We start from the raw sequence: 25,467 nt of genomic DNA on the forward strand, positions 1-25,467 counted from the left end.
TAACAGCTACTGACCTCGCTCGGGACCACTCGTTTGCACTGCTTGTAAAGTCAGGCATGTCTGTGAAACTCAATGTTTATGTCATCAAATTAATACAGTTAACATCTTAATACTAAGTCTCAAGTACTAAGAAAAGAATAAGGTGTCTTAACTATCAAATTTCAGAGGAAAGAAACTGGTGAGCACTTGAATGAGCGTCCAAGTGTTTCCTACACCAGGTGTGACTACTAAAGACACGCAGCAGCCAACGTGTGAAATACACAGCCACGGTGACAGAAAGGCTTTTTTCCTTTGACATTCTTCAAGAGAGCGTCACCTGAATTCAAAAGCAGCTCATCCAAAAAGGCAAATGCCTATAAATCTAGAAGCCTACATTCCCACCTGTGTTCCCCCACCTCCATCACTTCTACTGCCAACCTCAAGTTTTTCATTCATTAGCCAGGGGTTGTTCTCTAACTTTATGACTGCCAAAGTTCCCTTTAAATTTCTCTACCCTCCAGTTGAATTTCTTTCTACAGAATCTTTTCCAAAAAGGAGAGGGGAGCATAGGATGGCTGTGAAGAGGTAAACACACATACAACTCTCAAATTCTTGAATTGTGTAAGGAACACGTATTTGGTTGATCTCCAACATCGACAACATCCACCTGTTTTAAAACAAGCAACTGCAGGATCTTCTGATGAAAGTGTGATTTTCACGTTTCCACTCTCTCCTTCAGCAGACACAATATTTCCTATGGTTTCGATGCCCACTTAATGGGAAGCTGTTATTTCCTCAGGACTGTCAGTTCCCTGTAGTCTCTGTGACTCAGGGCAGGAGCGGATACCCAGAGCCTCCCCGGCCAGATGCCAAGCAGGGCACTGAAGACTTGACCTTTTCTTGGCAGTAGGAGCTTCATGAACTTTTCTCTGCGTTTGGGCTACCGCCAAGTTGCCACACACATTATTTATGTGCTAGTTTGCCCACAGTGAGTTGCCTGTTTGGGTGAGCGCTCCTGAACGGAAGGCGAGCGCAGGGAACACTAAATCTGCAAAAACAGAGCAAGAGGTCGGAGGAAGCTGAGATTTTATTTCTGAAGGTTGGTAATGCTTGGGACTTCAAAGCTTAAGAGTGTTCTTGTTTTGTACTGCAAACAGGGAAGAGTTTAGTGTAACATAGTAAGTTCTTCAAGCGCTGCCCGGTAATGTTACTCTAAATAGCCTGCAATGCGACTGGTTGGAGCAGAGAGTTATTCCTTCCAGGTGCGTGCCTGTATAAAAACCTCTGGAGCCTGCATCCCCCCCGCGGGAACCTCCAGCACCCTCCGTCACAGCAGGTAACCACACAGCAAACAGCTAACCTGTCTGACGTGTGCTTGTGTTCTCTGCTCACTAACAAAGGAAATACTTCCGTCTGAATTGTTGTATTTCAGGTCAGCCAAAGAAACCAAGTGTACATGACCCCTACTGTTGTGCAAGATGTGGCTATCATTGCTGGTTTTCACTGTTTGGATACGTTTACCTTGTGGACTCATATGTTTATGACAGTGATGTTCCTCACATTGACATTTCCTTTATTTCTTAGCATTTATATTAGTATTTTAACATACATGTATTTTTATTAGTGCATGAGAACATGAGAAAGTTGCATGAGTTCTAAAACAGGATGTTTGTGTATGGTGTGAGTGTTGAGGGCAAAGCCCTCTCTCGCAAAGAACATCTGAGCAAATGGAGTTGGCTTTTGCCCAAGTGATTCAGACTAAAATGGACTTTGCTGTGTAACTTTGTGTAGAGGTGAGAGAAACACGTATCAGCAGAGCTGTGTTTACAGCTGAAGACCCAGTAACACAGTACTGCTCACTACCCTACTTTTTTTGGAGGGAGGGGATGTGGGGGAGTGAAGGGAGGGCTATGTAACTAGATTTGAAAAGCTCTTTCCCAGCAATGGATTTTAGAAGTTTAAAGAGGCAGAAAGTTTATTCTCATAGGGGATAAACTGTTACCTTACTGTTTATCATCATCTTATGATTTGCCCTTCAGCGTTTAATTACCTTGTTAGTTTTATGTGGCATTGTCAAATAGATATAAGTTTGTGAACTATTGTTTCTTCCTTAGGTTCTGAAGAAACCAAATGTGATTTTGTAAGTTGTTTTGTTCACAACAGTTTAAGATTATTAGTTAAGTCAATATGGGTTTAAAAACTTTGGAAAGAACAGAATTTAGATGATTGTTTCCCTTCAAGATCATTTTGAAAAGATACCAGCCGCTAACATTCAGAAAGAGCCAACAGTTTCGAAGGGAACAGATTTTGATTGCAATAGTATTATACTAAATCAAAATGCTTTCAGAGATATACCATTTTCAGAGAGCTATGGATCAGAAAAATGTCAAAATAGTAAAAAGCACCAGTGTTTACAATTCTAGTAACAGAGCAACGACTCGACCATATCACACATAGGGCAAGTAATAGTGCAAACACCACCTATTTGCAAACAGCTTACTCACTTCTTACTTGTGTCTGTAGTCTTCAGGCACAGTTTGTCATTAAAAATGATAAAATAAAGCTGTGCACCATGAAGGCCAAGATCCTAATATACAAGAATTCTTGAAATTGTAAGACTAAATCTGTCCTGTAGTTTGCAGCTAAAAAATGCTTTGCTTTTTACTCCAGTTTATGAAATATATCATTAATAGTTGTGGCAGTAGGCTATATATGTTAAAAAAATCAAACCCACCTTTCTGTTTTGCAAAAACTACACCTATTACAAGATATTATTATAGCATCTAGAAGCCCCAGGATAAACCAGAGCCTGGTGTGATACGTGACATACAAATGCAAAGTGCATTATCTTTATCTCCCCAGTTTCCCATCTAAGAACTCAGGCAACTGATGGATTTAAGGACTGCATCAGTCTCACCACAGTATCAGTGTAACCACTGAGTGTCTTTTAGACCTGCCAATCATTTTATGAAGGGATTTAATAAAAAACAAAGCACCTTTATAAATATTTAAGCAGGCTCTTCTTTTAGAGGAGCTCAAAGGACAAAGCATGAGAAAGGACAGTAATTTTAATTTTGAAAATGTAACGTCTAATTTAATTTAGAACTCAGTCTGTACTGATTTAGTAATAACAGGGTATGTCTATCATGAGCAAAGATGCAATTTATTTACTGCAACTATTTAACAATGGATCAACAAATATACACTTACTAAGCTTGTTTCCAAGCTATTTTGTGGTATTCACTACTATGCATAGCCAGCTGAAATTTGGCCTGTTGCAGTACAAACTTATCTTAGCATAAAAAAAATACAGAAGGATCACTTTCTACCCAAACTGACAAGTTAAACAGTTTACTCATTAAACAAGCCTTTCCAGTTTTTACATAGAAGGTACCAGACAATGCAAAGTCTCCCCCTGCTTTGCAATTTCAGAACTGGCCTTTCACTTAAATAGCAGATTTCATGCTACAAGAGCCTTACAAAATAATGATAACAATAAAAAGCAAACAAAAGCACACAGACACAAAAAAAACCAACCCCAAGCAAACCAAGCAACCAACCCTGAAAATGTAGTGCTTCTCATGTTTAAATATGAAATGTTCAGGAGACTGGGTCCTCACACAAGTGTTTCCTGGCTGTAGCCATCACTGGTTCTGATATTGTTCTCTTTTCATTACACACCTTGCCAATTACACAAGTTTTACTTTCTCAGAGACCTTCTAAAACATTAAAACACGATGAGATTTTATTTTATCTCAAGATACTAAAAAGAGGCATTTCGGAAAACTGGAGGTATATTTTTGATTACGTGAGACTACACAGAAACCATTGCTGTTGTAAGGAGGCACAGTTTCATGTGTGAAATGTGAACATGGATGCATTAACTCGTACACCAGAAAATGTTGTAACTGCAGCATTACTGTCAGCCTCTTACCTACCATAGTCATATCTCAAATTATACACAAAATGTATGTAACAACCAGAACCTGTTACTAGGTAGGTAGAGGCCCTCTGAGAAGAAAAAAAGTATATATATATATAAAAAAAAATACTTCTGCAGAAATCAGTTTAAAGCACTCTCTTTTCTGAAACAGTACAAAACCCACTGCCATGACGGAACAGATGCAGCACTAGCGGAGTTAAAACACAAATCCTGTCCTCATCAATGAAAAGAGTAGCAATAAGGAATGTATCAGGTATCAGTAAAACTGCAATGGTGTCAGTACCATGTGTGCAAAATAAACCACCCACGCAAGTCAGGAGTCATTCTGCTCCTTAAAAAATAAATAAATAAATAAATCTACTTGCAGGCATTGCTGAACCCCCCCAGTTGCTGCCAAACCTCTCCCCCTTCTGGCCAGGGTATCTCCAACAGCCTCCTATGGTATGATGGAACCCAAATTACACAGCATTTCGTCTACAGTGCACATGGCTGGAAAGAGCAGACAAACATGCCTTCTCAAAAATGAACAGAATAAAGCCAATGATGGATAAAAACGTAATACGCTTCAGCCATCATTCTACATGGGAAGGGTGAACCTGTACAGTCTCTGGTCAGAGCAAGTTATGAGCCTTTGTTTTTTTTTTTTTACTCTTTATACATATGTGCGTATATATACACACATGCATATATACATAGGTGCTATCACTGAAAAATACTCTAGTTGAGCACAAAGTTTCACGGTCATGTTTCTCCCCAGGCAAATGCAGATCCAGCCCTACTCCTGCTTTTACTGCTTGTAGGTTGGTATCACGCAGTTCCTTCTTATGCCAGGTGCTGCCCTGGATGCTGAAGGTGCACAGTCATTCATAACACACACACACAACTCTCCAAAAAAGCTTACCCATCCAAACTTCTCATTGAAATTATTTCCTGACCACCATTTGCATACTCGGCAGTTCACTGCATTTCAGGGTAATCCAATTAGCTGTTCTGCAAGAAAAGGCAGGGAAGAAGAGGCAAGTGCATGCAAGGAGACAAAAATCAAGAGCACTGACAGCAGCAAATTAAACAATTTTACGGCAGGAACATCACCGTCCAGAGTTCTTTGGGAAACAGTAAATCACACAGTTAAAATAACAGATGTTAAAAGGTTGTTCATCTTTGCCAGCTGTTACTTCAACTGGCAGGAGGATCACACAAGCAGCTCACTTTTCAGACTAATTAGTAGCATCCTTTGAGTCACAGAATGCTAAGACTTTGCATAAATGATAATATAAACATTGCAAAATAATAAGTGATAAACGTGATAAAATGAAAAGTCTGATAGTATTACTGCATTATGTCACCTCTCATCACGGCTTCCTGTCTCTCCAACCTGTCGCTAAAAAAAAACCCCAAACCAGAGCCCACCCAAACTACGTGCTGCCTTCTTCCAGTCATCTCTCACACAAGGAGAGTGCCCACAAGTTTTATAACATTATTCTTCCCTTTCCATTTCAGCTCTTTTGCCATGATCTCTGCACAGCAGCCACCGTTCCCCAACAACATTCAGAGAGTCATGGACTGCCCAACTGAGGAAGAAGAAACCTGTGAAGAGCAGTTTGAGTCTGAAAACTGCACCTGCAGCTCCACGTGTGCATCCTCAACAGCAGAACCCAACTCAGGTTTAATCCAATTTAAATATTGCAATTTCTATGGCATGGTAACATCTCATATTTTCACTTTTCTCAGTCTTCAAATAGGAAATGTCACTGTGTCACTCTTCCTTTTGATCTCTACTTTTTCCCACATTTTTTCCCTATATTTATATTTATTATCAGACCACATCTCCAAAAAGAACTCTCTAATTAAGACTTATGTTTAAAAAAAAAAAAACAAACTCTGGATTTTATTTAGACATCTGATGATTATTCTCAATTACAATCAGAGATTGATTATAAAATGCATTAACTGGGTTGGCACTGTTGAAGCTTTGTGATTACAAATTTCAACAGGCTAAAATGCTCAAACACCTACCAAGGACTCCAGGCAGACATCAATTAAAATCCATTGAAGCCAGAGCAAAACTTTTCCTTACAGTTAATTTTGCACCATCTACACATGTTGTGACAGACTTCCACTAACAGCACAGCCATCGAAAACAAGAGTGTCCTTGTTTCCAGTGAGATCAGACAGAGCAGCAAAGCCGAGCTCTCCTGAAAAATCTGAAATACCTGCCCTGATGAGACATGTTAGCACAACTGTAGTACGGACACTTAGTGAGCAGCACCATGTGTCACTTGAAGAGTATCTCACTACCCTCCTTTCGTGGAAGGGTTAAAAAAACCTTGATAACCACTAAATAAAGCTGAGTTTTCTTCAATGGAAGAAGTAAATCCTAAATTACAGCTTTTTTTTTTTTCTTTTGTAAAAAGAAGCTTAATGTTTAGCTATGTGTTGGTTATCCTCTAGCAGCCATATCAAGTAAATTAAGTATATTAGCATATAAAGACAAAAAGCAAGATGCAACTATTTGGTGTTTGTATCTGATTTTGAAAGTCGCTAGAGCAGACAGGTCTCAAATAAAACATGAGATGCAGAAGGCAACTTCTCTGTATTTAGTATTTTGACACGCACTAATATATCACAAAAGTTTTGTGAGGGAGGGAATACAGTGATGACTAAAGGATTCAGAACTACCTCTGGTTAAAAGCTGCGATAACACTTCAATACTTCTACTCAGAACAGAGCAGTCACCTTGCAAAATTTTTAAGCAGCTATGATATCACACTGACAATAAGAATTTGCAATAGCTGATCTGACCCAAGGATTGAAATACAAATAAATATTTTGCAGCAAACAAAAAACCCGTAATTTCCCACTGAATAAACTCCCCACAAATGACAACTACAGCACACACCCATACAATGGCATACTCCAAAATACAAGCTAACTTGGTCCTGAAGGTTTTCTAGCCCTATTAGCAGAGTGATATATTTGAATTAGTAGATTCTTCCCAAAAGGCTCCTTTCTATCATGAAATTGCCCATGCAAACACTCAAGAGTGGCAGGCAATGACTGCTGATCCTTTCAGTCTATGGCCAGCCAGACCATCCGCTTCTGGACACCAACCAGTCCCGAGGCCAAGGACCTGACAGCTTTCCCAGTCCATGTGTCTACGTACTACCTTCAGAAAATACTTCTTACTCTTTAACAAGTTGCATACAAATACCTGCATAGAAAAGTACAAATTGTGTCTTTTTTCTCCCACAGATTTACCAGTAACCCTTAAAATACTACAGAACTGGGTTCCTAGAGTTTCCCACTACTTTGACAAAGAGCACTACACATACGTGGGCCACGAGATCGTCATTCAGGAGTCCATAGAACACTTTGGATCCGTGGTGTGGCCAGGGGTAAGTACGTGATGCGGCACCCAGAAAGCTGACATGACAGAAGGGTAAACCATGACAGTGGCACACAAATATTGAGGAAGCTTTCTTAAGTGACACTCCTGGTAGCTGAGGTTTCTCCATGGAGAACAAAATTGCGAGGTGCTTGAGCAGAAAGCTCTGCCTTATGCCAATTTGCCAGTCCACAACAAAAGAACCATGGCACCTACGTATTTGTAAATTAGAGGCAGATGTTGAAGAAAAGTTAAGAAAGGGAACTCAGAAAGAAGTGTTCAGCTTCTTCCATATTTCCTGGCAGTCACTGCTGGGAAGAAAACAAGCAGTGGTACAAAAAGGAGGCTGAAAAAGAAATTTGGGAGAGATTAAACAAAGGACCTTAAAACAAATTTGCTTCTTTTAAAGAACAAGCTGGAACAGTTTCATTGCAACATGGAAAACAGTACTTGCAAAGACTGAAGAAGAACTGTTTGCTTCTGCTCTTAAAACATGAATTTTATGTGGATTGAGAAAACTGCCTTTAAGGGAAGAAGGTCAACTGACAAAGACATGAAAATTAGGATTTCAAAATTTTTCAGATCCACATTTATTAAAAAGCTCACAGAAAATGGCAGACAATTTCAAAACAATAGATGAAAAGAAAGCGTATGGGTGGGTGAAACAGTATCTTATTTCGAAGTGTCAGTTCATCAGTTCTCACGTTAATCAGGTGTCAGAATGCAGATAGTAAAACTTTCCAAGAAAATCAAGAGGTCGCACAAAGTAGACTGGTGATGCATTAGCTGTCAGCTTTCCCAGAGCTGGTAGCCAGTGTTGCATTATGAAAAGCACAAGAGTTTCAACAGTAACAGTAACACAACTCTAAAGGAGAGAAACAACAGGGGGAAGGTAGTTTCTTTGGCATCGGTTTATGTTGTTTACAAACAGCCAATTTATATTCTATTGATGACACCTTTACAAAAGTTTGATAAACAATACTTCCATTCAGTGTGGTTGTTCGTTGGTTTTCTTCTTAAAGTTTACACTATTATCAGCAGATAAGTGTTGAGTAAATAAATTTAATATTTCCTTTGAAAACAAACAAATTAAAAAAAAATCTCTGCTGAAGCCTGAATCTACTTTATGATACTGATAACAAACCATAACATTTATGATAATAACCCAGAACATTAGGCTTTCCATATTGTTAAACCTCGTGTTTGCTGTTCTGACTGTGTGGTTCACATTAAAACACTGCCTACCTTGAGCTGTTAGAGGACTCTCAGTGTACAGAGTGTGCAGCAAATCCACATGCCATAAACCTAAAAATAAGCTGCTTAACTTTCTTTAATATAAAAACCAGGACACATCATAATTCTTTCCATGTTACATTTTTATGTTACAGCCTTCAGTGTTTTTCATTGTATATATAAAAAAACTTGTATAAAAAAAAAATCTAATGACTTTTTGTGCAACTTACCTGTTACCCCCTTATATGTTTGTGTTAACCGTTTTAGGCACTGGCTTTATCTCAGTATCTGGAAACAAATCAAGAACAATTCAACCTCAAAGACAAAAAAGTTTTGGAAATTGGTGCTGGAACAGGCTTGCTTTCCATTGTGGCCTGTCTCTTAGGTTAGTAAATTTATATTTCCTTTTGGATTTCTTGTGAAAGATGATCTAGAACTGCCACTGTCACTTTAAGGCAATGAAAGAACAGTTGAAGTAAACTTTGTCACTGCCTTTTTAAAAATGAAAATTATTGTAAAATACTGTTTTGTCAATAAAAGTAACTACCCTAGTTATTTGTGAGGGGGAAGCTGGGGAACTTATGTAGATAAAGTTTCATATATATATATGTTCAACTACATACTGATGAATTTACACAAATTCGTGTTTTCTTTAGGAGCTTATGTCACAGCTACTGATTTGCCTGAAGTTCTTGAAAATCTCTCATATAATATTTCAAGAAATACACAAAACATGAATATGCACAAACCTGAAGTGAGAAAACTGGTATGGGGAGAAGGCCTCAATGAAGACTTTCCTGTATCAACTCACCATTATGATTTCATCCTGGCAAGTGATGTTGTGTACCACCATACAGCTCTGGACTCCCTGCTAGCAACTATGGTGCATTTTTGTAAGCCAGGAACAGTATTACTATGGGCAAATAAATTCAGATTCAGTACAGACTATGAATTTTTGGAAAAACTTTGCAATATATTTAACACAACCATTTTAGCAGAATTTCCAGAATCAAATGTCAAGCTGCTTAAAGCCACAGTGAGAGAGAATTAAAGAGGAAATTGTTACTAATTTGGATTTAATGGGAGCACCCTGCAGTTTGGAATGTTCTGAAGCATTACGGTGCACCTTCTGTGCATTTATGTTTGTAAAGTTGCAGTTGTATCTGAATTTTGCATTACAAGTTATGACAAAGCGTATAGCAATGTGTCTTTGGTTGATACATACGACCTGTTCAAACTGACCAATTTCACTCCACTGAAGGAACAATGTTAGTAGCAACAGTTAGTAAAAAGGCTTTAACAAAGCACTGATATTCTGGGCTGCACTGAACTTCTGTTGTTTGTAAGGTATTTTCTTCCAGCAGCTTTCATTTCTGTACTCTTTCAGACACCAATACGATTTTTAGCTTAATTATTTGTTTTTATTAATTATAAAATCTTTTAAAGTATCAGAGTGCACATGGTGTTTTTTGATCTTCAACTTTGCAAATTTATTCTGCTGTGTTTTACATTTTTGACATTATTAAACATATATGTATAGCTTTACAATACCTGATCAAGATTTAACTGTCTGGCACCTTTATACATGTATCAGCCTGTCCTGATACTCAACTTCACATGGATTTTTGAGTTTGCCTGAAATCACTCCAAAATGAAGATTTACAAGAGCACCTATGCATCAGCAATTCCGAGTTACACATTGTAACAATTTGAGAGGTTGAATTTTTCTTAAAAAAAATTAAATGTAAACTCTTGCAAACAATACAGGTAATGATGTCCTGTTACTTTAGTCTAATAAATAAGTTTTTAGCTACTCTTGCAGTAGCTTTAAGGCCTTCATACAATTGAAATAAAGATCAAACATGTTAAAATTCAGTTTACTGTAAAAAATACAGAGCTTTTACAGGTTTGTCGTTAAAAGTAACAGTTAAGAACCTAACATGCATGCAGGAAGCCTTTCCAGCCTAATTCCAAATCCTTGGTGTTGGCAGTTCTGGCACATCCATTGCCAGCAATGGGATGCACAATAAGGAAACCCCCTGATGACAGGAGTTGGGTTGACAGGTATTAAGCCTTACCCAGGTACCTTTACTGATAAATACACACAATTTAATAATCAGCATTCAGTAACGAAAGCATGCGTTCCAATAAAAAGTCAAACATATTTTCATGTCCTGCCCCATATAAAAATCACTTGAAGATTACAATTGTTGATATTCTAGAATACACAATAATCAGGTGGATACATGACAGGAAGCCAGTTTTCAGTGAAAGTTGCACAATGAGTCCATCCAAGCAACTTCATTAGCTGAAATAAAGAAAGCTAACATTAAAAAAAGAGAGAAGCTCTAGGGTCATATTTTAAAAATCTTAATGCTTCCAACAAACACTCCACTGATATCAACATCTTACTAGAGATGTCTTATCAGAAAGATAACAGATATGGAGAACTGTTGCTCTTTGAATTACTTAGTCCTGAAGGGAAAAAAAAAAACATTCTGTACCATCTACAGGGACTCCAGTGGTGGTCTACAAAGATGATGAGGGGTCTAGAGCACCTTTCTTAAGAAGAGAGAATGAGAGCTGGGTCTGTTCAGCCTAGAAAAGAGAAGGCTGAGAGGGGATCTCAATGTTTATAAAGGGTGGATGTCAAGAGGATGGGACCAGACTCCTTTCAGTGGTGCCCAACAATAGGATGATGGGCAACGGGCACAGACTGAAGCACAGGAGGTTCCATCTAAACATGAGGAGAAACTTCTTTACTGTGAGGGTGCCAGAGCACTGGAACAGGCTGCCCAGAGAGGTTGTGGAGTCTCCTTCTCTGGAGACATTTAAAATCCGCCTGGACACATTCCTGTGTGATCTGCTCTGGGTGAACCTGCTTTAGCAGGTGGGTTGGACTAGATGATCTCCAGACGTCCCTTCTAACCCCAACCATTTTGTGATTCTTTGATACAGTCTTTCAATTCAATGCACAAAAATGTCCTAGGAGTTACAGTAATTTCCATTAATTCTCCATCTATATTCTACTAACAATATTTGTGATTAATAATAGTAAAAATAAGTGATTAAACAGCAACATAATGGGATTTTATACATTCAGAAGATCTTTGGCTAAAGCTGTCTCTACTTTCCTTATGCCCCAAAGTAAGTTTCAGAAAGTAAATCTGCTAAAAATGACAGTTTCTCAAAAACTAGCTATTGTAGAAAAAGAAAGAAGAAATCACTATTAAAAATGGAGGCCAACCCACAAAAGCTTGGATAAAGTTAAAATGTTAAGTTTAGTGAGTTCTACAATGTAAGAGGTATCAAAAATTAAAAAATACTTCTTATACCTTACTTTTAAAAGCTTACTCAGCATGAACATAGCCCATTACTTTACACCTTACCTGAATGCAGTTTTTCAAATTGTCTTTCGTTGGCTTTTCTTCTGCAAGTTTTGTGGCAAATTTCAGACCTCTCCCATACATTTTATTTACCAATGCGTGCTTATAGGCAAAAGTCAAAACCTACAATGCAAAAACCAAAAAGAAATTAAGTATTTTAATATTTTAATCTTATCAGGCTTAACAAGTAACAGCAGATTCTGTTCAGGTAGCAGAAGTGATTTAAACAAAGCAAAACATTTACACAAGGTAGCTTGCATTTTTCTTTGCAGTAAAACAGATGATTCACAGTAGAAGTTGTGAACGTGAACTTGCTAGAGACTATTTCTGACTTCATAAACATATTTAACTTCAGAACATCTCATGTAACACAGATGTTACTATTCTGATTTTTTTATTCACTACATTTCTAGGTTCTTCGGATTTTCATTCTCTAGAGGCAACTGTATAGTACATATTAAAAATAAGATAATTAAAAAAAATCAAGAACATGGCAGGTATATTTTTTTGACCCATAGAAACAAAGACTCAATTGAGAGTTTTGATACCTAGGAAGTCACAAACTTACTGCAGAAACAAGTATGAATGTACATAGTAAATGAGACATTTCTATATATACACACACACAGAAAAATGCACTTAAGTACAAACAAGCAATGAAGACAGGTAAGCATGAAGACAAGACACAGGTTTTGGGTCAGTTCCTCACTATTGGCAATTTATTAAGAAGTGATTATAAAAAAAGCTTCCTCTTGATAACACTAATTCTAAAGAGACAGCTTACAATACTTGTCAATGCTATAACTAACATGCACATATTAATGTGTCTACTTATGTGCTAATGTAAAATAAATCAGGTTCTTAACACCCAAACACCGACAGCATTCAGGGTGTTGCAATATAGTTCATACCATTTCACCAGTTACAGCACTAAGAATTAGTGCAATTAAGACATTGTTTCAAATATTCCCCTTCGAACACTCATAGCAAATACATTTTTTAAAAAAAATTTCACTCAAGTTCCTGAATATGGTAGTGTTTCTGTTGTTGGCAAAGTTTATGAAACCTCATATTAGAGTTTGCTATTCATTTTCCTTCACTCACTACAATATTTTTCCTTTCCTCTTACTTCTCCAACAAAAGTTAAATTTTCCCACTCTCCACTTAAAATATCTCATTAAGAAAAGATAAAAACACTTCAAGGATGTTCAGAAATAAATATTTTGCATTACAGCAAAAAAAAAATTAAATATTTCTTAAGAATATAAACACTAAGGAATCTGAGTTCCCAGTCCTGCAAGTACTGAAGAACTTGCCTAATTTTTGCTGCCTGAATGCTTCCATTGAATGTTAAACACATGCACAGGTCTTTGCAGGATCGTACTTAAAAGATTGAGCTAAGAAATAATAAGCTTAATTATTTAGCAAGTAAAGGTATAATTTTGAAGCTCTGAAGTATTGCCAAGCACTCAAGAGTTGCTCATTCTTCTTCTGTCTTCAAGTAGGTATTTTGTTCTGTTCAAGTATTTATTTAAGCTGTTGTAGTTTAAAACACATACATATACGCAACAATGAGCATACAGCACCACTCACACACAGATTTTCCAAATATTGCTATTGGAAAAATACTTTGCATGCTGCATTCTCAATCCAATTATTTTGGATATTTTCCTGAAGCAAAACACATTAGCAAACACTTTGGAATAACTGCTCAGTGGATCCATTAGCAGATTTAGTTCGTTAAACTAAACTTAAAAAAAATCCCTTCTGCAAATGATGATAGAACCACAAAACAAAACAAAACCAAACAAAAAATAATCAAATGGAAAATGCATTGGAGCTCTCAGCAAATAACATATTGGAGGCTAACCAGAAATAATGTCACTGCTCTATTAAGAAAGCTCTTACCTGACCCTGTAAGTTTTGAATGGTTATTGAACATCAGTGATAAAGGCAGGAGGAAAGCCACTTGACAGCATTTCTTTCGTAACAGGGCTTCCTAGAGTTTTTGTGGCAAGAAAACAAAGCATTTTACGAAACACCCTTGCTCTGGCCAAATGAAAGTTTGGGTATTTCTAAATGAGAAAAAAGTTCTCTGCTGGACCAAAAGGTTGAAAACAATGCTCCAAGAGCTCTTGATAAAAGACGATAATTTCTGTCTTAGTGTTTGGAAAAAAAACCCAATCAACTGTATACAAATAAAACTACTTAACGTTCATTAGCACTTCAGAAGTTAGAGAATAATGCATGAGATGCTTTAAAATCAGAACAGGTTTACAAACAAAAAATGTTAGATAAGAAATAATACTTTTAAACTTGTACACATATTGGTCAAATTAAGCCTTATAATTAAAATATTGCAAGCTTTACAAGACCACAGAAGTGAAGACTATGATTCCTGCATATGAGTAAACAACAAGTAAACTGGAGCGCTATTAAGATGTAACAGAGAAAACCACTGCTATCGTAATGTGTAACAACAGCAAAAAACCCAACTTGTAGCATCTAAAAGCAGTTGCTAGATGAACAAATAGGAATTAATTTCAAGTATTTGATATTGTTTTCATAATATCAATAAATATAATTAAGGCTAGCTTTTATGGAACATGGGATATAGCCCAAAAATTAGCCAAAGAGTGGTGAACAAAGGGTAATAAGGAAAGGCAACACATAGAACTAGGACATTGGGGGGATAAATCACTGTTAGATACTTTATTCCTCAAGCTAATGCCCTGTAATACTAAGTGTGCTAAGATCCAGACCCACGAAAGTGGTTTAATGTCCATCTCCTAATGAACTGCCTGACTTGCCATTGGCTACACGATGCCTATTTAGGACAGTAAATTGCTGAAATGATCCATCCCAAGACGTTTGCAGGGCTAAAGTATTTAAAAGCCTGAAAACACTCTTTAAAAAAGAATACTTTTTAAATCCAGCAACATTATACAACCTATTATAATAAAACTTTTCTAGTATACTAACAGTTATCTATGAAAACAGACTTTTATAATCAGTTAGTTCATTATTTAAACAGTTGATTAAAATGCATCTACATGCATTAAAATACTAGGGTAAGCAATATAATCTATCGATAACACACTCCAACTACTTGCAAGAACATTGAAGTTGTAATGTTTATAATTACCAGCAGGCAATTTTTTTCAGGTTCATAAAAATCTATGGTAATAAACTAAAGTTTCTTAGCTATGTTTGTTGACTCTGCTCTGTTAACGGGCCTATTACAAATAAAAGTAATATTCATATTAAAAAACTGACTTTTATTTACAAGAGAGGGAGAGGAGTTAATGGAATCAAGAATCCAGCACCAAGTTTTTGGCAATGAGTGAATACAATCAGCTGGAAGAGACAGCTGCATCTGACAGTGCAGGCAGTAAAATGAAAAACAATCCATGCTAAAGATGTTTAGAAGGCAAGATGGAAAGGTCTGGGGTTTTATTTGTTCTTAAACTTATTTTTAAATATGACTTTTTGCTTATCCCCAACAGCTAATTTAAAGGTTGAGGGGCATTAAATTCTAGAGATGAGTCATTACCAGTAACAATCAGGCAACACCATACTACTCTCCTTTAGCTGTTTTGTTTCAAACTGGGGCTTTTGGCCTACAAATTTTAAAGCTATGTTCTAAGTAAAATAAAAATTGCATAACTTATATTCCATTACTAAAACCCCTATGTTAGCATAATTAAAAAATACTTCCTGCATAGAGCTGTCTCAACTGGAGTTTATTTGAAACGCTTTTGTGTACACAGGAGACATAAATATTTTCTTTCACGTTTCATTTAAAATAAATCTTCAGTTATCAAAAGCACTTACTATCAAAGTCAGTACCAGCTTCCCTATGTACTTGCCACAATATGGGGACAGGGATGATACTTCAATGGAAAACAGGCAGTTCAAAGGCACTAACAAATGCCATGTGGCAATGCCCTGGAGAGAGGTGAAACAAGCAATAGTACTTGGTTTAGTAGAGGGTGAGCAGAAACAATCAGGAACATCATCACTTTTCTGTGTATCTTTAAAAACGACATAGAACATGGTCTGTTTTCAGAATTTCACTTAGAATTTTAATTACTGACATCAGGATGAGCTTTGACTTACAGAAAGCTTAGAAGTAAGAACACTTAGAGCAATGTTCTATCTAAAGCCATATTGGCACTTGAATGATCAGTGCGATATGCAAGTGCCTTATTTCCTTTCTTTCTCACCCAGTTGTTCCATCTTTTGTGTGCCAATGCCAAAAAGGCATGACCATGTACAGGAAGAACGCCACCTTTTTGTTTCCAGCAGCATGCTTTAGAATAAGCTGGCTGCCTCTGAGGACTCTCATTTGAAGGACGTTCACTCAAGGTCTATCCTGGATCCTACATCACTACTCCGCTCTACCCTTACACCTTCAAAATCTCTTAAATTCCCCAAAAGGAAATGAGTTAAGCAAAGTTAGGAGATAGAGCCAAGTCACAACACTTCATTTTATCAGTCTGGTCTGAGCCATTCCAGAGGAGCATCATAGAAAGGCCGTTAAAGCCATAACTACTTCTTTTTTACCAAAGTGAATTTTGCTAAGCACAAGTCAGCTGCACTGAAGAACAGAATCAACCCTTTTGCCCTCAGCCTAGCAAAAAAACAGAATCTGTGTTGAAGTCTTAAACACTACTCTACAAAATTAACTCCTCAACATTCTTTCTAAACTCCCCGTCTCAAAGGAAGCAAGCTACACAGACAGTACAGTTCCACTTAAACATCAAAACTCCAAATTTTCCTCTACCAGTCTGCAAAATCAAATTATTTGCACTAAGCTATTCATTTTGGTTTTAAAATAACCAAATACTCCACAAGTATAACAATATATTGCATGCAATACTAAGGCAGAGATTTATACAAGTGTTTTTTCCAAATAAACGGAAGCAGCTGTGAAGGAAGACGACCAAAGACGACTATAGATACTTAAAACATTCTATTGGCCCATCTCTACGGCAAAATACACTTATTTTTATTCAAATAGGAAGCTGAGAGAGCTTTAAGCACAATTCTACTTACAAAACCTGTCTGCCATTAAAAATAAAAATTAATGAATACTGATCACACAGCTTGAACATAAAATGCAGTTTGGCAGAGATGGGTGGCATGAAGGAACTGTAAAGTATTAAGTTAATTTTTGAAGAAAAGTTACAGCCCATGACACACATGTACAGCTATTATCACAGTTTACAACAAAGACAGAAGGAATATAACTGTAATTACTTTTTTTTTTTTTAAGGCTTTTTTGTGTCAGGCCATATCATAATTATATGGTCTAAGTCATGAATAGCGATCCTTAAAAAAGCTAAATAACACATTATTAGATAATCATCATATGTTTTAAGACTTTGATTGACCAAAGAACATTCCATCATTGGCAAGAAACTGTAGTGCTAACAGCTGAAACAACTATTCTGAACAGCGTAATTGGTAACTACAGCCAGTTCATAAGAAACTACTGGATGGGCATGACACCTGTCAGTAAAGGAAATGAAAGAATATGAACAGCCGCAAGCATGAAACTTCTAGGAAGCAATAAAGGAAAAACAAAAAGTTTTTATCTCAACTGAAAATAACTCCCTTCATCCTAGCCCTAATCCTTTTCTCCAAATCTGTTATCATGGAAAAATCATTAGAGTGCTCTACTACCTCCTTTCAAAGCAAAATTCTCAATCCCAACAAGGCCCAAATCACATCATTCTCACTCCTCATTGCTTTCAAAGAGTTTCTAGAAAAATAAAACCTCAAAGTATAAAAGTGAGCAATTAAAAGTCTCAGTTCCAATAATCATATGAAAGCTTTAAGCAGCAGCATGTATTTCTTCCCCTTCAAACTTATTGTGTTGTTGTTGTTAACCTTATCTATAGGTACTGCTGCGATTAGAATTACTGAACAGTACTACTGGAGAGATAAGGGAATACATCCATCATGTGAATACATCCATCATGTGATCTTTAGACACATTAAATTGACAGCCAGCAAAAGTAACACTACATCATTACTGACTGTTATGGTTTAACTTGGCAGGCAGCTACACACCACACAGCTGTCCGCTCACTCCCCCCACAGTGGGATGGGGAAGAGGATCAGAAAAAAGCTAAAACTTGTGGGTTGAGATAAAGACACCTTAAGAGGACACAAGAGGAAGGGAAAAATAATAATAATGATGAAAGAATACACAAAACAAGTAATGCACAATGCAATTACTCACTACCTGGTGATCAATGGCCAACCTGTCCCCAAGCAGCAGCTCCCCAACCAACTTTCCCCCTGGTTTACATACTGAGCATAACGTCATATGGTATGGGATATCCTTTTGGTCAGTTGGGGTCAGCTGTCCCACCTGTGTCCCTTCTCAACTTCTCTGCACTCCCAGCTTCCTCGCTGGCAGGGCAATATGAGAAGCTGAAAAGTCCCTGACTTAGTGAAGCACTGCTCAGCAACAACTAAAACATCAGAGTGTTATCAATACTATTCTCATCCTAAATCTAAACCAAAGCACTATACAGCTACTAGGAAGAAAGTTAGCTCTATCCCAGTCTAAACCAGGACACTGGCCAACATTCATGCACCTGGATCACGGAAAGCATGAAGAAAACCACCTCAGAAACTAGCGAGCTACATAAATTATTTGCCAAGCAGTCACTGAAACACAAAATTGTTGAAGATAGAAGGGAGCTCTGGCGACTGTCTAGTTCAATACCCTTGCTCAAAGCAGAACCATGTATAGCAGGTTGACCTATACTGTCAACTGTGTCTGATCAGGTTTTGACTGCCTCCAAGGACTGAGACTTCACTCACCTTTCCAGGCAACCCACTACAGTATTTGATCATCCTCACAGTAAAAACTGTCATTATCTCAACCCATAAGCTGCCTCACTTTTATGTTTCAAATTCTCTTCTCCATCCCACTGCAGGGGAATAAGTAAGTGGCTGTGTAGGGCTCACGATAGTCAATCAAGTTTAGATTTCAATTTGACTAGTAAAATCAAGAGGGAAAAGCAGACAAATATGCTGCATAAACGCGATGGAAGTAATTTCCATATGAAGTGCTACAAACATCTAAATGGTTTTGCTGGCCTGTCAGTACCAATTTAACCACACAGAAGCATCAATTTTCAGAGCAAGACTCGAGTATGCTGTGGTTAAGGCAGTCAAAAAGACAGGTTCAATCTGTGCAATTCAAATCAGAGTTACTCATTCCATGCCCCGAGTACACAGCTCAAGAGTGCTAGGAATCAATATCTGCCTTGAAAAAAAAGATTCCTGTAACTAAGAGTGATAAACTCCCAACAAGATATCTATATTGACACTTCCTCCACCGAAAATATTACTAACAGCTTAAAGAGAAGTAAACTAGAGATCACTACACTGGAACAGAGTACTGTACTTTCAAATATACAGCAAGAAAATCTTGTGCCAGACAACCTGATTAAAGCACAAAATCTGCTACCACAGGATATTATCATCAGTAACAGATTAGAATAGGAATGCTGAAAAGATGTATGTGTACGTTAAAGAAGTGAAGGTAACCACCATCAGCCTTCTTGTTCAGGCTTCTAGCTAAAGCACCAGTTCTTACAAGGCAGATTATTTACTGTCAAGGAAATTAAGCAATTTAGTTACAAAAGAAAAATTCTGAAATTAACAATCTGAAGTGCTCTGGCAATTTAACTTAATTATAAACAAATACATTCGTCACTTAATCTTTCAGTAAAACACTGTCATATGCAAGAGCTAAATACAGCAACTAATTAATAATACTCAGTACCTCAACAGTTAAACATGTGAAGTCATAAACTCCGTAAATTACAAGCTATTTAACTAATCGCCTACTATGGATTTTTGTTTTCCTTTCAGAATAGCTGTCTTGGATGAAGCAGAAAAAACTTAAATCTCAGGATTAGGAAACTGAAATGACAGGGAAATCTGTGCTAATAATACATGTAATTATTTCTGAGGTTTTCTTCCTTTACTTCTACAGACATTACTGACAACAAAACACAAAACTTCTCTTGTCCGTAGTGCAGAAGAGGCTACAGAACGCAGGACTGAACAGAGTAGGTACCCTGCATACTTCTGTGTACAGCTAGAACAGCGCAGAGGTTAATCAAAAATATTCCCTGAAAGGTACAGAAAGAAGCAATTCAATAAAGCAAGCAGCTTTTTCATGGAAATCTGGTACTGTTCTATACCCTTCCCCTAACGTCTACATTCACATGTCCAGAGATAGCCTTACCATGGATTTGACAGGCTTGGCAAAAACTCTGTGGAAGAAGGTTGTTAAGGGAGGACAACATATGGGGACAGCATGAAAAAGTAGAAGGGAGGGATGCATGAGGCTGTGCACACAAAGGCAGTGCATAATTCCAGGAGAAACCATAAAAAAAATCCAACATGCAAAAGACAAAAAAAATCTGCTCTGCTCTCTTACCTTGCTGTCAAAAAGATCGGTCCATTTTGTTGTTTCCCAGAATGTCTCTGTCAGAGCCTCTGAGCAGCTTTCGTGATCCTCATCTTTGCCTTCTGCATCACTGGAAGCAGCCCCTTGTTGGGCCTGCAGATGAAGAAGTTGGTCAGCTAGTGCGCTTCCTTTTCGACAAAGCGCATCCACTAAAGTAGTCTTCTGTTTTTCCATTTCACTATATTTAAAAAAAAAAACATTGAAAAAATAGTAAGGACTTTTTGCAGATACCTCATTAAGAACAGAATCAGTGCTGTACTGAGTTTAAGCTAAAAGCTTTACAGCAGTTAGTACACACAAAATAAAAATAAGCACCAAGATAACTTTAAAAGCATGGCTATTTACTACAAATTAAACTAATTGTAAAAAATGATGTAGAGAGACTATGCATTAAACAACCTCAACCATTCTTCTAAGTCTGAAATGCCTTTGGTGTCTTAAGGCAAGGGCAACTCGGGATTTTAAAATTGAATAAGGCAGCATCTGGAAAAATAGCTTTACAGTTCTTGGAGTCAAATCTACTACTACTGTAAGCAGGTACAATTCTGTTGACTTCAAAGAAACTGCACTCATTTAAAACACCACTGAATTTGGTGTTCAATTCCAGATGTTAGCTTCAATCACATGACCTAATGGGTCAACTTACCAAGAAATGTTTAGAATGAAGTTCATTTATGTCATAGCTTTGCTTTTATATCAGCGATTATAGAATTATATGCAAATATTCAGGATAGGTACAACAGACAGACTAATCTTACAATTGAAATCTGGTATTTTATCTGAAATAATCAACAAATATGTCTGTTGCCTTTTAAGGGCCTAATCTTAAAATGTTCTGCCCTATTTGTGACTAAAACAGCACCATGCTACACACTGCAAAATCCACCAGTTATTCTCCAGACGAAGGTGTCACCTTTAAAATACTGTATTCCTAGGAATATATACTGGTAATTCAGAGGAACAATCTAAAACTAAAGAAAAACAAAGCGTCTCAAAAATACTCTGAAGCACAAGGTCACCACGTCTTTCACAAACAAAATCTTTTGTAAGCAGTTAGTTCCAAGTCTGCTGTCAATTTTTTCTTCAAACACAGATCCAAAAGGTTACAAAGTATTATGAAAAGGCAGGTAGCATTCAAAATACACACCTCTATATCATGATTCTAGAGGTCCCTCGTACATGAGATTAAGCTTGATACAAAAACTTAATACCTCATTTTTTGGACACATTTAAATTCTGAAAGCACTCATTAATTTTACTTAATACTTCTAAATAACTTGCAGGATTCAGTGTTCCTGTATTCTGGAGATATAATAAAGTAACTAAATAATTTTGTAATGAAGTTTGACATTACCTGTGCCTCAAAGAATACAACTTATTAAAAAACGTTACAGTCATTCAATTTCCTATAAGCAGACACGAAGTATGTAGATTACAGAAATAGGATGCAAGAAAATTATTTACTGGGTAGGTACTTTTTTATAGTAGTTGCATCAGGCCTGGGATCAGTCTTCATGGCAAAATATACTGCTAACGCTGTCTGATCAATATGAGAGATTACAGTATTTGCAGCTTCAACAATTTCATCAAGTCTTTTCATTCGTTCCTAAAAGAAAAATAAAGGTGTTTAGCACTATGAAATCACAATACTTGACTGTTGATTCTACTAACACTAGGATAAATGGGAAGGTAAGCAGAAATAATACAATTCAACATGTCCTTTTCTCCACTTTCTCCGATTTTTGATTCAAAAAACCTGAAAGTCTGCGTTGTCAAGATTTCCCAAATAGGTAGTCCATTGCATTGCAAACAAACTAAAACATGAGGTGGGTATATGCAAAATGCAGAGTTTACAGAAAGAAAAAAACATTTCAGAAAAATAAAAATCCTCTTAAATAAAAGTAGCAGTTATTAATTTCAGAAACAAATATAAAATCAGAATGAAATTAAACAAAAATATTCAAACTACTGACTATCTAAAAAGCTGTTTATCTTGAAGATGAACAAAAAAGCAGATATATATAAACTTTTCTGTTCACAGTTCCAATTCTTGAGGACAATGATAGATGGTGGATTTATCCATGTCATTTCAAGAGGTTACTGTCCTCAGTTGTCTGAGCAATTCTGGTAGAAGAAACTACCAACCCAGCAGAGGAGTAGAATGGGATGTGTGCTTGCCTTGACAACAACTATTTAGAATAACATTGTTGTAGCCTAAACCAGTCAGGAAAAATACAATGTGTTTTACTTAACAATAAGTAAATTATAAGCAAACATACTATAGGCAGGCATATTTTCATTCTGCTGTGGGATTAGGTAAATCACAGTCAGTCAGGAAGGCAGCTGTCAATCTAGTTAGGAATTTCTGCTTTATAGTACTGAGTACAGCTATGGCACTCACTTCAAGACCAAATATGCATGAAGAAAGATTTAGCTGTTTATGTTACAGGGGTGTATTTAGACAAAGATGTACTAAGACAAATCAAGTTCTGGAGTGTTAAATCACCTTTTCAGAATCCAGCTGATGAAGTCTTGCAACATACAATGGAAGATGATTAGGAAACGCTTCTTTCAACTCATTATACATGTCACTGGTATCCAGCCTAGAAGAGAAGAGGACATTGCATGAAAGTACAGATTCTGGATTTTTTTCTGTACAGATGCTTTAAGCTTGTGTAGTCATGACAGCAGACATACTTGGTCATCCACTGTATTTTCAGATCTCTTAAAGCTTCAGCAAATTCTTCTTTCACATCTTTTTCCTTTTCCTGTTCTCTTTCTTTCTCTTTGCTGCCATTTTTACTCTTTGCTGGTGATGGTATCAAATGATAGTGAACTGTAAGGACATCCTGGAGATGGGAAAAGAGACACGTACTGAGAGGAATACAGTACACTTTTTTCTGCTGCTACACAAAAGCTAAATCATAGCAAACAACTACTCTGAGTTGCAAGTATACATATCCTAAGTAAAGATTCTGAGAGTAAACGTATTAGTTATTAGGAATTCAGGAAATGCTTTACCTTTTTATCTCAAGCAATGCAAAGATGTAAATATTCAAACAGCACACTGGGTGTAAGACAAGAAAGCCTAAAATTTAGCAAGTTTGACATTTTTGTATTAATAAAATTCTACATGATATTAGTTGGGGAATCAGAAGGTTTGTTCATTTACAGAAAACCAAATAACTTGGTTAAAAGACAAAGGAAAAAAATCAGTTAGAGATCCTAGCCTACAAATCTGGCAATAAACAAATGAATAAATATGACTGAATTATAAAAAGTAATACAATGTTAGCATAAAATTGAACCATGCCACAGAATACAAAACTTTATTCCTCTCAAGACAATACTTCTTCCATGTACCTACTGAATTAGTTGATGCATACACAGACAACTGTTTTCCATTCTGCTGCTACAGACTTTCCAGTTTCACCTCTGTCTGTGCTCAAATTAAGGAGACACAAAATGGTTTGGGTTGGAAGAGGCCTTAAAGATCACCTAGTTCCAATCCCCCTGCCATGGGCAGGTACGGCTTTCACTAGATCAGGTTGCTCAAAGCCCCACCCAACCTGGCCTGGAACACTCCCAGGGATGGGGCATCCACAGCTGCTCTGGGCAGCCTGTTCCAGTGCCTCACCACTCCCATGGTGAAGAATTTCATCCTTACGTCTACTCTAAATCTACCCTTTTTCCATTTTTCCCCTTGTCCTATCACAACATACACTTGCAAGAATTCCCTCACCAGCTTTCCTGTGGACCCCCTTTAGGTACTGGAAGACTGCTAGGAGGTCTCCTCAGAGCCTTCTCTTCTTCAGGCTGAACAACCCCAACTCTCTCAGCCTGTCCTCATAGGAGAGGTGTTCCAACCCTCTAATCATCTTCATGGGCTTCCTCTGGACCCCCTTCAACAAGTCCACATCTCTTCTATAATGAGGGCCCCAGAGCAGGGCATAGTACAGCAGGTGGGGTCTCATGAGAGCAGAAAAGAAGGGGACAATCGCCTCCCTTGACCTGCTGGTTATGCTTCTCTTGATGTGGCCCAGGATACAACTGGCTTTCTGGGCTGCAAGCGCACACTGCTGGCTCACGTTGAGCTTCTCCTCAGGGCTACTCCCAATCCATTCTCCACTCAGCCCGTATTTGTGCTTGGGGTTGCCCTGACCCAGGTGCAAGACTCTGAACCTGGCCTTATTGAATCTCAAGAGGTTTGCATGAGCCCACCTCTCCAGGCTGTCAGGGTCCCTCTGGATGACATCCAACACATCAACTGCATGACACAGCTTGGTGTCGTCAGCAGACTTGCTGAAGGTGCACTCAAGTCACACTGTCCATGTTGCTGACAAGGACGTTTAACAGTGCCAGTCCCAATATCGACCCCTGCTCAACACCACTCGTCACTGGTCTCCACTTGGACATCAGGACATTGATCACAACTCTTTAAGTGTGACCATCCAGCCAGTTCCTGAGATTTTTTTAATTCCTGCAAGATTTTTTTAAAACCCTATATGCCAGCACAAAAATATCCCTACAGTTTGAGTTGAGTTCATGCTACACTAGTCAATAACTACCATCAGAAAAACAGCTACAGCTATTTAAAAGGAAAATCCTTACTGATCTCAGACCATGCTTTGAAGTCTGTTTCCTGAGACGATTTATGTATGAATTTGCAAATAAGCCAACATCAGATTTAAGTCATTGCTTCAAAAACATTACATTTGCTAAGGGAGGCCATTTGGTTGGTTTTGTTTAGGTGTTGCAACTTTTTTATAAAGCATTTCCCAAACAGTGGGGGCACATGCCCATATATTTTACATAGAGGATATTTCACAGAGAAGATCACTTATGCTTAAACGCTCTAAACACCATTACTTTGTTGCAACATTGTGCAAAATACTGTTTTGCATGCTCAGTTGCTGTGGCAATTATATGAAAACAAGGTTGTGAAAATAAGTTTCCTATAAACTTAGCTGGATGGAGCTATTTCAGGTTACATAGCAGATAAAAAGGTGACTGTCAGAAATTGCTATGCAAAACCCTG

At 37.4% G+C, this 25,467-nt stretch overlaps 2 protein-coding genes across 4 annotated transcripts in view; one reads left to right on the forward strand and one right to left on the reverse strand.

Annotated features, from left to right (window-relative positions):
• The first annotated feature begins 988 nt into the window (after nucleotides 1-988).
• METTL21C (methyltransferase 21C, AARS1 lysine) lies at nucleotides 989-9,988 on the forward strand. The gene is made up of 6 exons (XM_082050249.1): nucleotides 989-1,078; nucleotides 2,094-2,119; nucleotides 5,423-5,586; nucleotides 7,175-7,317; nucleotides 8,808-8,925; nucleotides 9,197-9,988. Exons 3-6 carry the CDS (start codon nucleotides 5,433-5,435, stop codon nucleotides 9,589-9,591), a joined length of 810 nt encoding a protein of 269 aa, XP_081906375.1. The 5' UTR covers nucleotides 989-1,078; nucleotides 2,094-2,119; nucleotides 5,423-5,432; the 3' UTR covers nucleotides 9,592-9,988.
• Nucleotides 9,989-10,271: 283 nt separating this feature from the next.
• The window catches only part of TPP2 (tripeptidyl peptidase 2), a 51,766-nt gene continuing 36,570 nt past the window's right edge, over nucleotides 10,272-25,467 (reverse strand). For 2 of the 3 annotated variants that reach the window (XM_082050217.1, XM_082050218.1), the window contains 6 exons: nucleotides 23,127-23,278; nucleotides 22,936-23,032; nucleotides 21,905-22,035; nucleotides 20,400-20,607; nucleotides 11,930-12,049; nucleotides 10,272-10,848 (listed from right to left, as the gene is read on the reverse strand). In XM_082050217.1, the coding sequence (XP_081906343.1) occupies nucleotides 10,759-10,848; nucleotides 11,930-12,049; nucleotides 20,400-20,607; nucleotides 21,905-22,035; nucleotides 22,936-23,032; nucleotides 23,127-23,278 (798 nt within the window). In that variant the 3' untranslated portion in view covers nucleotides 10,272-10,758. Of the gene's footprint in view, nucleotides 10,849-11,929; nucleotides 12,050-20,399; nucleotides 20,608-21,893; nucleotides 22,036-22,935; nucleotides 23,033-23,126; nucleotides 23,279-25,467 lie in introns of those variants that run through there. The other variant, XM_082050219.1, reaches the window with a different exon arrangement.

Source organism: Streptopelia decaocto, assembly GCF_964273445.1.
Source record: "Streptopelia decaocto genome assembly, chromosome: 1".
In the NCBI taxonomy this organism is placed as follows: Eukaryota; Metazoa; Chordata; class Aves; order Columbiformes; family Columbidae; genus Streptopelia; species Streptopelia decaocto.